This window comes from Ranitomeya variabilis, chromosome 1 (assembly GCF_051348905.1).
Source record: "Ranitomeya variabilis isolate aRanVar5 chromosome 1, aRanVar5.hap1, whole genome shotgun sequence".
Lineage (NCBI taxonomy): Eukaryota > Metazoa > Chordata > Amphibia > Anura > Dendrobatidae > Ranitomeya > Ranitomeya variabilis.
In genome coordinates this window covers 1,090,600,292-1,090,612,897 of record NC_135232.1, presented here as the reverse complement: position 1 = coordinate 1,090,612,897, position 12,606 = coordinate 1,090,600,292, and the positions used below count along the sequence as shown (strand labels likewise).

At 43.5% G+C, this 12,606-nt stretch overlaps 1 protein-coding gene across 3 annotated transcripts in view; it reads right to left on the bottom strand.

The window, feature by feature from the left end:
• The window catches only part of LOC143793224 (uncharacterized), a 420,556-nt gene that overhangs the window by 40,284 nt on the left and 367,666 nt on the right, over window positions 1-12,606 (bottom strand). For 2 of the 3 annotated variants that reach the window (XM_077280004.1, XM_077280006.1), the window contains 2 exons: window positions 6,201-6,306; window positions 1,180-1,302 (listed from right to left, as the gene is read on the bottom strand). In XM_077280004.1, coding sequence (XP_077136119.1) covers window positions 1,180-1,302; window positions 6,201-6,306 — 229 coding nt within the window. The remainder of the gene's footprint in view (window positions 1-1,179; window positions 1,303-6,200; window positions 6,307-12,606) is intronic. The other variant, XM_077280005.1, reaches the window with a different exon arrangement.

Sequence of the window (12,606 nt, the reverse complement as noted above, 5' to 3'; positions counted from 1 at the left end):
GCTCACTTTGGATCCTATTATCAAATCATGCACGGACGTGTAAGTCAATGAGGTAGTGGAAAACAAACTGGACTGCAGTCGCATGACATCTGAGAACAGTAGTATTTTCACCGACTAACAGAGTGGAGACATCTGAGATAATCAGAGCGCGCTATAATGCAACTCTGATCGGAGTGTGCTTAGTATAATCGTCTCAATTTTCTCACAAGAGAGAAAATACGCTGGTGTGAAATGAGCCTAAAGGTAGGCAATCAGCGTCAATTCCTGGAAATCCAATTTACCACCAATACAAAAATGCGAGCCTGGGATCATGCATTCCATCTTTGTGGTTTCCATTCTCTTTTTTTCCCCACACTATCTCACCCACACTGTCGCATTTATATTTTCACTTTTTCTTCAGTTTAAAAAATTATTGTTTATTTTTCTAAAGATGTGTATACGTTGCTCGAGGCACAATGTTAAATAACCGTTTACACAGGCTTACCGGTTTCAGAGGCACACAATAATGGGACCAAATATTCAAAGCACAAATGTGTATTGATATTGGCTAGACTAGTAGAGACATATTAGTATCAGTCTCCCCATTAGAACTTACAGTATATATATATATATATATATATATATATATATATATATATATATATATATATATCCATAAAAATGTATAATTTTTTTTCTTCTTATATTTGTTAAAAGTTTTTTTTCATTATTTTTGCTTTGGTGTTTTAGTCCTTCGGGGGACTGATCAATTGTAGTGTATACTGCATTATTGAAGTGTACAGTGAAAATCTTTTTATCGTTTAAAGGTCAGCCTATAGATGAGCTGAAGATGAGCTTCAGAGAAGCACAAAGATGGCCGTGATGGGAAATGTCAGCAGGCCATTGGCTGTGAAACTGGCCCATCGGTTCCTCAAGTTCATGATATTGGTATCCAATGGAAGCAAAAACGCATGAGCCCGAGCGAGAGTTCATTTTAATCACCACTGTCGGAGATTGAAAACAGCAATTACATAGTTAACAGCAGCGTGCAGAGCTCAGCTTTGACCACACACAGGTGCCTCCTCTTTAGTGTAGCCAGCATGTGCAGCGTATGGAGTAGGCTTTGAGATGCAGGTTTTTTTGTTGCTTATCGTGCAACAGTCACAGTACCCAAATACAGCCCAAAGGCTACCAAGTTACCTTATACGTAGGATTATTTCCAGAATAGTAAGGGTTGAATACACCAATTGATGAAAAGTTTTCTTCGTTTAAATCCCAAGTGCATAGTGCTTCTTCTTTTAATTTGTCAAAAGTATCTGCTACCTGTTCAGGTTAATAAGAAAGCATAAATATGACAAATACTTAGGTTTACACCGTATGTGCTTTAAAAAAAGATTTATTTTTTTTAGAAAATAGTAAAAATGTGAAAATAGTAAACATACAAGTATACCTTACAAAATATCAAATTAATTTACCTGATCAGTAGGTAGTATAACAAGAAGAAAAGAAAAAAAATTACAGAATTGCATTATTTTTGGTCGCCGGAACACCGCAAAACTATGCAATAAAAACCGATCAAAACATCTTGTGCCCCAATGTGGTATCAATATAAATGGCAGCTCAGAGTACAAAAAACATGTCTTCACCTAGCTCAATTGACAAATGAAAAGGCTAGGGGTCTTGGAACATGGCAACACAAGCTAATTTTTTTTTTCAATTTCTTTATTTAGACTTTTTTTTCAATCAAATAAAAATAACAATAAATTTATATGTATATGTGTGTGGTGTGTGTACATATGTGTGTGCATAATGGGATGCAGTGACCCCTGTTACAGCTATGGGGCACTGCATGTTCTCAGAATATGCATGGAGGTGTATTGAGGCCATGGGAATGCATGGCAGTTGCAGGCATATCTATTATGGTGAGACAACGCCTGGCATTATTGTAAATGGCCGATATTTGTCGCAGAGGAGATCCTCTGCGCTGTAAGCCGATAGTGTTGCTCTGGGACCTGTAGTCCTACGAGCCTTGAGTTTGCGTAGCTTTAAAGGGAGGCTTACAGGGTTAGTAGGAGAGCTGGGTGGGTCTGACTAACCACACACACCTCCCACCTATGGAAGTGGTTACAAGTATATAATGTGACCATGGTGTGGTCACAGGGGAGAGAGAGCATGTGTTAGGGGTAGTGGAACGCACCGAGTATAGATAGGTAGCTACAAGGTGCATTCGCAGCTCCGGGTCCACCATGCAGAGATATCTGCTGCAAAGTAACGGCGGATAACCTCTGAGCTCACACGTGGGTTAAGCTTCACCCCATGTGAACTGGAAGCAATCTCTATTGACTCACAGAGTCACGCTGTACACAAAACTATTACCCTAACTAAGGGTTGTGCTTGCTCTGAAAACTCTTCTGTGCTAACCGCACACATGAAGGAACCAGATGCTAAGCCAAGGCTAATTGCCCCCACTGACACTAGCTGCCTGCCTGAGTGTACAGTCCCAAAGCTACAGCCTCACACCACATAAGTATAAAGTGGTATAGTATAGCATAAGCCAAACACATTTGATACTAGCGCATGGCCGTGCGGCCATGTGAACCTTTTATAGTTGCAGCTCTACAGGACCTTCCTGGTGGACCAACAGGAGCTGCAACAGGTGCGTGTGACCCCCGACCTCCAATGAGAGGTCCTCCTGTGTGTGGAGCAGGAGCTCCAGGAAGGCAACTCCAGCAAGGGGGTAATAACGGCAGAGAAGTATCTGCTATTGGAACAGACTGTCGGTGATTGTTATGTTCCGTTGATGCCTATAATGAACTGTATGAACGTAATCGCAGCTGAAATGGACTATATGTCAGTCCTTTGATGTTCAAATGCCCTACCATGGTTTACGGAAGTATAATAAACCAGGCACATACTTTTGTTAAAGAAAATACATTCTTGGTGTGTGTTATATCGCAGCTAAGCGAGTATTCACCAACGCGTTAGTGATCACAGCATCACAATATATAAACTTCCTTCTCACCCCCAATGAAGGTGGTCTCTTTTGTCCTTTCTCATTCTCGGGTCCTCTACCAGAGGCCTGGGAGTTTGAGGGTTCTGCGCAGGATCTTAGTTGTTCCCAGCAATGCGCTTTTCTGGACAGGGAGCTCAGATGTTGCTCCTGGGATCTGTTGTAGCCATTCTTCCAACTTAGGGGTCACTGCTCCAAGTGCTCTTATCACTACTGGAATCACTGTTGCCTTCACCTTCCTAATATTCTCAAGTTCTCCTTTGAGACCCTGGTATTTCTCCAGCTTCTTTTATATATATATATATATATATATATATATATATATATATATAATCACCATAATTATACTCACCTTGAGATTCATATTTCACTCCCTTTTTACACACTGAATGCCATAAAAGCAAAACCCACCATAAATGCGAAATTGTGTTTTTCCAATTTCACTACACTTGGAAGTTCTTTTTTATTTTCCAGTAAGTTGAATGGTAAAATGAATAATGTTATTCAAAACTACAAATTGTTACCACAAAAAGCAACCCCTGAGGGTATGTTTCCACGGTCAGGAAACGCTACGGGTTTGATGCTGCCAACATCCGCAGCATCAAACCCGCAGCGTCCAGATATTACATAATACACTGTGTGCAGAATTATTAGGCAAGTTATATTTTAGAGGATTATTTTTATTATTGATCAGCAACTATGTTCTCAATCAACCCAAAAGACTCATAAATATCAAAGCTTAATATTTTTGGAAGTTGGAGTGGGTTTTTTTTAGATTTGGCTATCTTAGGAGGATATCTGTTTGTGCAGGTAACTATTACTGTGCAGAATTATTAGGCAACTTAATACAAACCAAATATATTCCCATCTCACTTGTTTATTTTCACCAGGTAAACCAATATAACTGCGCAAAATTTAGAAATAAACATTTCTGACATGCAAAAACAAAACCAAAAAAAATTAGTGACCAATATAGCCACCTTTCTTTATGATGACACTCAGCAGCCTTCCATCCATAGATTCTGTCAGTTGCTTGATCTGTTTACGATCAACATTGCGTGCAGCAGCCACCACAGCCTCCCAGACACTGTTCACACCTTGTGCTTTTTGTTACTCCAGTAACGTTGCAGCTCTGAAATATGGCAAAACTGGTGGCAAAAGGCATCTTGGCAGCTTCACGCTTGATTTTCCTCAATTCATGGGCAGTTATTTTGCGCCTTTTTTTCCCCAAACACGCTTCTTGCGACCCTGTTGGCTATTTGCCATGAAACGCTTCATTGTTCGGTGATCACGCTTCAAAAGTTTGGCAATTTCAAGACTGCTGGATCCCTCTGCAAGACATCTCACAATTTTGGACTTTTCAGAGCCCGTCAAATCCGTCTTCTGACCCATTTTGCCAAAGGAAAGGAAGTTGCCTAATAATTAAAGGGACTCTGTCACCTGAATTTGGAGGGAACAATTTTCAGCCATAGAGGCGGGGTTTTCGGGTGTTTGATGCACCCTTTCCTTACCCGCTGGCTGCATGCTGGCTGCAATATTGGATTGAAGTTCATTCTCTGTCCTCCATAGTACACGCCTGCATTAGGCAAGATTGCCTTGTGCAGGCATGTACTACGGAAGACAGAGAATGAACTTCAATCCAATATTGCGGCCAGCATGCAGCCAGCGGGTAAGGAAAGGGTGAATCAAACAGCCGAAAACCCCGCCTCTATGGCTGAAAATTGTTCCCTCCAAATTCAGGTGACAGAGTCCCTTTAATTATTAAGCACACCTTATATAGGGTTTTGATGTCATTAGACAACACCCCTCCTCATTACAGAGATGCACATCACCTGATTTACTTACGTAAGTGGTAGTTGGCTCTAAAGCCTGAACAGCTTCGAATAGGGTAGGACAACATGTATAAAAAGTATCATGTGATCAAAATACAACTTGCCTAATAATTCTGCACACAGTGTAGTGGAGGGGATTTCATAAAATCCCATCTCCACTATGCGTTCGGAGATGCAGGCGGCAGACCTGCGTATCCGGACATGCGGCGCATCTTTACAGACCGTAGCATGTCTATTTACGATGCGGATATGCTCCGTCCCCGCAGCGTAAATTTCCCATAGACTAACATTAGATGCGGAAAAACCGCATCTAATTATTAGTCACATGCGTAATAACTGTGGAAACACAGCTTACTACCCATGCAAATTAATTTAAATAATCTCTTAGCTTGTGACCGCCAGAAGTCCACGTCCACTGCAGTTCTCACGATGACTGAGCTCACCGCGAGAACTGCCATGCATGTGACCGCCGGGGTTATTTGTGGTCACTAGGCTGGTTCTCACTGATCAGCTGATTGTGAGAACTGCAGTGCAAGTGATCGCTGGAGAGTTATCTCCGGTGGTCATCCACAAACTCTGCTACATCTGGATGTCAGGCATCAAGATGTAGCAGAGCTGGACTCGTCGTGGGACACTCGTTATTAAGGACTACATCGGAACAGGGAGTGTTTGTGTTGGTTTATTATTTTATTTTTTTTGGCAGGAGATTGAGGGATTTGGGGGTATTAGCTGCATAATCAAGATGTGAAAATGTGTGGTGTTTTATTTCATTAAAACAGTTTATTCTGGTTGTGTCTTTATTTAACCTGTAACAACTATAGTAATTAGTAATGGATAGGTGACTTTTAGATGCCTGTCCATTACTAAGCTGGGCTTGATGTCACCTTTTACAATACAAAGGTGACATTAACCCCCAAACTATTACCGTACTTGCCACCGCTACAGGGCAAGTGGAAAGAGAGAGTGCCTGAATTTGCGCATGACTGGTACAGGAGGAGAGAGGACCCTGCCCGCGAGGGCTCACTATATTAAAAGATGTGTTCCTCTTCTTAAATCAGGTGCATTTGGCATTGTGCAACAGTATTTTTTTTTATTTTTTCTATTTATTTGATTTGATTTTATTTTCAACAGCTTTACATTCCCCCCACTCTGTGCCCTAAAACTTTATCTTTGCTAAGTTTAGCTAATATGTAAATTTACATCTTGACATGCCACTTTTCTTGCTGCTTTGCTTTTTTGAACTGAGAGCACAAATGTAAAAAAAAAATCTGGACAGTTTTGGGCAAATCTTGAGTGAAATCAGGCATAAATTGAGCAAAAAAATGCAGGCCTTACATCCAAAAGCATCAAAATAATTTGTAAACATTCATGAAACTCACCTCTCTGTCAAGTTTGTTTTTATAAACGTTTTCCAGATTCCTGGACAGATTACGTAAGATAATGTTATACTGATGAAAGAGTTCATTTTCCCGAATGGCTTTCAATCTGACAGTGAAACAAAAAAATTGATAATATAATAAATGTTTTTTTCTAAATCTTATTTACATAATGATTGAAACCAAAAATAAGATTAGAAAAGGGGTCAAAAATTCAATATATTTTAAAAGGTAACTTATTGAATGGCTATTTTCTAGTGTACGATTGTTGACTTAACACAAATATTGTTGATGATAATGATGTCGTAATATTGACAGATTAGTTTACACAAGAGCAGAGAGTAGAAAACAGGGCTCAGGGTGCAGTAAAAAGACAAAGAGATTTTGTTAGGTTACCTTACCCATGAATTTGTTCTCCATATTTAAGCCTTTCCCGACATAAGGCAATTCAGTCCCTCCTACTAGGGACGCAGCTACTCGTTCCCAGTGCCTATGGTTGCTGGTTTGTTATGGCAATCAGAGTCCAAAAGGCCAAACAATGGTCTCCAGGTTTGCCTGCTGCAAGATCCTGTCATAAGCAGGGTCTAATAGGCTGTAAGTGTAAACCTATTGTAATGCATTATACTAGTAATTACTAGTGAGCTCGAGTATCACTATGCTCGTTGCACTCGGATAGCACCGAGTATTTCTGGGATTATTCGGCGGGAGCTTGGGTCTCCGCTCTGCAATTCTGGCGCTCTTTAGAGCCAATGACAGTGCAGGGATTGTCAGCCATGCACTGTAATGCCGCAGCCATCTTGGTTGTGGTATTACAGTGATTGGCTGGCCGCACAGCATCATCATGTCTATAAGAGACCTGGCGCCGCCCTGCTTGTCACATTCTGCTCTGAACTTAGCGAGTGTAGGGAGAGCTGCTGCTGAGATAGGGTTAGAACTGTCCTTTTAAGGCTGGAATCACACTGCCGTATTTTTCGTGCGATAATCGCATCCCACTGCACGGACTGGCCGGCACCTCTCCTGACCCGAGCATGACAGCATGATGGATTACTATGCAGCTGCTAAGCTCAGGTCAGGAGAGCCTTCAGCCAGTACAAGTTTTACGATGCGATTCTCGCACGAGAAATACGGCAGTGTGACTCCAGCCTTACAGTTATGGTAGGTCTGCAACTGTTCAGTCCACAACTCCTGAGAAACCAACAGTCCTTTTAAGGGCTAATTCAAGGGTCCAGAAATTGCAGCGCTAGGTAGGCAAGAGTGTATGTGCACATATCCACATCAGTGCAAGGCCTGCAGGCACTGTATGTGAGTACATAGCTCTCACTAAATACATTTAAAGGCTCCATTACTGTCTGCTGCTTATGTAATATATACCTAGCTGCAGTATTCTGTGGATTTTTTTTTCTTCACCTTATACCTGCTCCTTTTATTCTAAAGCAATTTTTTGTCCCAGGCACTAGATGTGAGTGAGCCAAAAAATCTTTTTTTTGTGTGTCATAGCCAACTTTTTTTTTTTTTTTTTTTGGATATAGCCAACTTGTTAACACAATTTATGCCCAAAAAATCAAGGCCACATTTAGATCAGTCTGTTATCTGAGGCTGGCGGCCGGTGTATCTGTGGTGGAAAAATTGTAGCTTCGCAGACATAAGTTTCATAGTTCTGTCTGCTATCCTTGTTGTACTCATTTTTAATGTTTTGCCAAATTTCACATACAAGAGAAAAAAAAAATTATACAGTCTGTTGTCTGTGGCTGCGGCCTGGTGTATGTGTGGTGGAAAAATTGTAGTTTCGCAGGCATACATATCGTAGTTATATATACAGTCTGTTATGTCAGGCTGAGGCCTGGTGTATCTGTAGTGGAAAAATCGTAGCTTTGAAGGCATAAGCTGCATAGTTCTGTCTACTAGCCTTGTTCCACTTTTTTTTTTTAATTCTTAAAAAAAAATGTATACAGTCTGTTATGTCAGGATGAGGCCTGGTGTATCTGTGTTGGAAAAATCGTAGCTTCGCAGGCATAAGTTGCATAGTTCTGTCTGCTAGCCTTGTTCCACTCATTTTTTTTATCAAAAAATCACCAACAATAAAAAAATGTATACAGTCTGTTATGTCAGGCTGAGGCCTTGTGTGTCTGTAGTGGAAAAAATCGTAGCTTCTCAGGCATAATGTTATGCCGCTGCCGTTGCTGCCTACTCATACTCACCTGTCTTCGGCGTCCCGGCATGCCTCCTCTCCTACGGCGTCCTCCTCTCTGCGCTCGCTCCGGGCTTCTGTCCCTCGTCGGGTGTGCGCGCACGCCAGATTCATTCAGCACTGTGCGCGCGCACCTCTAACCTTCCTGGTGACGCTCCTTCCCTCCTCTCTTTCGTCTTGGAGGATCTTCACCCGGAAGTGCCTTTCTGCATTGGTATGTAAGCTGCTTCCGTCCGCCCCTCTGTGCCTGAAGATCACTTGTGTTCTGCTAGAGCTCTTGGCCTCTTGTCTGTGCTGTATGCTCTTTTGATTCTGGTTCTCCCTTTTCCTCTTTCGGTGCCGTCCTTGTGTTACCAGTTCAGTATCACCGCAGTCCTCCTGCCGTCCCTGTGTTACCAGTCCTGTATCACTGCAGTCCTCCTGCCGTCCCTGTGTTACCAGTCCTGTATCACCGCAGTCCTCCTGCCGTCCCTGTGTTACCAGTCCTGTATCATTGCAGTCCTGTGTTTCACCTGCTCCCGTCAGTCTGGTGCCTCATTTGTTTCCTCCAGTCCCAAGTAACCTTTTGTCTGTTCCATCTTGCTTCCCCAGCTTCCGTGGTAATAGTCCCTCACGGGCCAGCCCCTAACTCTCCCTGTATAGGGGGCGGTCCACCTGATCAGCTCGTCCGTGGGGGGATCGTCATCACGGTCCAGTGCGTCCACTTTCCATCTTTTCCCTAGTTAATCTCACACATAAGTTTCATAGTTCTGTCTGCTAGCATTGTTGTACTCATTTTTTATTTTTTGCCAAATTTCACATTCAAGAGAAAAAAAAATTATACAGTCTGCTATCTGTGGCTGTGGCCTGGTGTATCTGTAGTGGAAAAATCGTAGTTTTGCTGGCATACGTAGCATAGTTCTATGTGCTAACCTTGTTCATTTTTTTTTTTTTAAATTCTCCAAAAAAAACCCCAAAGATTTTATACAGTCTGTTATGTCAGGATGAGGCCTGGTTTATCTGTGGTGGAAAAATCGTAGCTTCGCAGGCATAAGTTTCATAGTTCTGTCAGCTAGCCTTGTTGTACTTTTTTTTTATTTTTTCAAAAAATCACCAAACCCCCCAAAAATTTTTTATACAGCCTGTTATGTCAGGCTGAGGCCTGGTGTATCTTTGGTGGAAAAATCGTAGTCTCACAGGCATATGTATCATAGTACTGTGTGCTAGCCTTGTTCTCTTTTTTTTTAATTCTCCAAAAAACAGAAAACATTTATACAGTCTGTTATGTCAGACTGAGGCCTGGTATACCTGTGTTGGAAAAATCGTAGCTTCGCAGGCATAAGTTGCATAGTTCTGTCTGCTATCCTTGTACTCATTTTTAATTTTTTGCCAAATTTCACATACAAGAGAAAAAAAATATACAGTCTGTTATCTGTGGCTGCGGCCCAGTGTATCTGTGGTGGAAAAATCATAGTTTCGCAGGCATACTAATCATAGTTCTGTGTGCTAGTGCAGCGCCCCAGAGTCCTGGTCGTTGCAGTACTGTTGCTCCGCCACTAAGGGGAGTGATGGTACGTCTGATGGCACCTAAGGAGTTCACCTGACCAGGTATCACAGTCACACATTACACGTCACACTCTGGCCACCAGGGGGAGCAAAGGGTTCTATGATTAGACCACTCCTCACAATCTGGTAAAACTGGGGGCTGGACAGAAAGTTAGTCAGAAGCTGACTGGGTTGGAACCAGGCAACATCCTGTGGCAGAGGATGTTGCAGGGGAAGATTCAGGGGGGTCCCTGTCAGGGGTGGGATCCTGACAGAAGCCTAGCGAACAGAACAGAACGTTACGGAACGGCGCCTGCACTTCATTGCGGCGGTATCTTAAGAAAGGAAAAGAAGCAAGGTTTATTGTGGAGCAGTGAGAAACGAGATTGCAGCAAAAAGGAGATAACGCCAGTAGGAGTCGTGCCGTAAGATCAAGGCAACATCCTACTGAGGCGCGTAGCCGGTGGCCGGAACGCCGAGGAAGTATTGGGCTCCAAGCATTACTTCAAACAGCGGCAGGACAGTTAATTATAGGTTGGCTGTCTCACCTAAAAAACCTAAGCAGACATAGGGGGCAATTGTGGGAGAGGGGCGACTCTAGGGTCCAGGAAGAACTCCAGGCCTACCCGTCATACGGGTGCGTCCTAGCCATATCATCTGGGGGACGGAGAAGAACATCAGAACAGATACGAGTTGTGAGAAATAACATCAGAACAGACACAACAGTTGTGAGGACTATCCCGTGGTGCTCAGCAGGGAGGTACTACAACACACAGACGCTAGAAGGTAGGCACTGATTTCCACCTGCAAAGGGAACTCTGGATGTGCCTTCGGACCGGCCGGATTCAGCCAGCCCTGTTAGCAGTACTCTGGATTGCGGATCCTGAAGCCTTCAGTAAAGAGGTAAAGAGACTGCAACCCTGTGTCCTCGTTAATCAACGCGACTTGCACCACGCACCACCATCACATCTTTCATTGGACGCCCCTTAGCAGGGTCACGGACCGCGTCTAGCCACCGTGACAACCCCAGAACCGAGACAGAGAGGCCCGGTACCGAGTACCCCGCGGCCCTGCGTCTGGGGGCGCTCCACTAGCATTGTTCACCTTTTTTTTTTTTCAAAAATTCACCAAAAAACCCAACCAAAAATATTTTATACAGTCTGTTATGTCACGCTGAGGCCTGGTATATCTGTGTTGGAAAAATCTTAGCTTTGCAGGCATAAGTTGCATAGTTCTGTCTGCTAGCCTTGTTCCACTCTTTTTTTTTATTTTTAAATTCTCCAGAAGCCAAAAAATGTTTTATACAGCCTGTTATGTCAGGCTGAAGCCTGGTGTATCTGTGGTGGAAAAATCGTAGTCTCGCAGGCATACTAACATAGTTCTGTGTGCTAGCCTTGTTCTTCTCTTTTTTTTTGTGTCCAAATTTCACATACAACAGAAAAAAATATTATACAGTCTGTTATCTGTTGCTGTGGCCTGTTGTATCTGTGGTGGAAAAATCATAGCTTTGAAGGCATACTGATCAGATATAATTTTTCTCCAAATAAATACATTTGTGTTGAGCTTTTGAAATAGTTCAGTAGTCCATTTAAAATGGGCAAGGCAAGGGGCAAGGGATGGGGAAGTGAACGTGATGCTGATGGTGCATGCAGAGGACGAGGCCATGGCCAAGCTGAAAGTAGGCCACAACAAAGACCCACATCTCGCTAGACCTTCCTATTTCGGTTTCTAGGGTATCACAGCACACCACTATTGAAGCCAAAGCAGTGTGAAACGGTTGTTGGTTGGATAGCGGATAATGCTTCCAGTCACTTAGCCACCACCACAACCATGTCTTCCACACGGTCAAGTCTGAGTAGCTGTGAGTGTGGATCGGATATTCCTCACCCTGATCCTCCTTCCTCCCACCATGCCGAGTGCCCTGAGACAACTGATCCCACACTTGGACACTCCGAAGAGCTGTTCAGTTTTCCCTTTCAAGATTCCATACTATTGGCCGGTCAACTTGAAGTGGGGCCAGATGAGATTGCATGTAGCGATGCCCAAAGCTTTCACCAGCCACAGTCACACGAAGGCGATGGTGGGAAAGTTTCACAAGAGGTGGACGATGATGAGACACAATTGCCAGAAAGTCAGGAGGAGGAGCAGGGTGCGGATGTGGAAGACGAGGTGGTTGATGTAATAGTGACTGACCCAACCTGGCAGAAGGACATGCAGAGCGAGGGCAGCACCACACATGGGGAAGGAGGCATATCACCCCAACAGGCAAGAAGAAGCAGTGTGGTGGCCTGGTGGCCACAGACAGAACGCGTGCATCTATTCCCCGTAACACCAACATGAGGGAAGTTGCCATTCCAACTGTTAGATATTCCCGAGTCTGGTTATTTTTTAAAGACTCTGCCGATAACCCCAAACAGGCCATTTGCAGCACCTGCCATGCCCGCATCAGCAGGGGCAGCAAAACTACCAGCCTGATCACCACCAGCATGATAAGGCACTTGGCAGAAAAGCACCAGACTTTGTGGGCCGAAACCCAGGCTCCAGGAACACTGTCTGCAGGTGACACCACTGCTTCTTCCAGTGTTTTGCATAGCAGCCAATCCCCAATCCACCGTGCATGTGAAGATGCCTTGGGCCCTGCACCTGTTGTTGCCCACAGTCAAACAGCACCATCAAGACCGTCCACGTCCTTCTCCC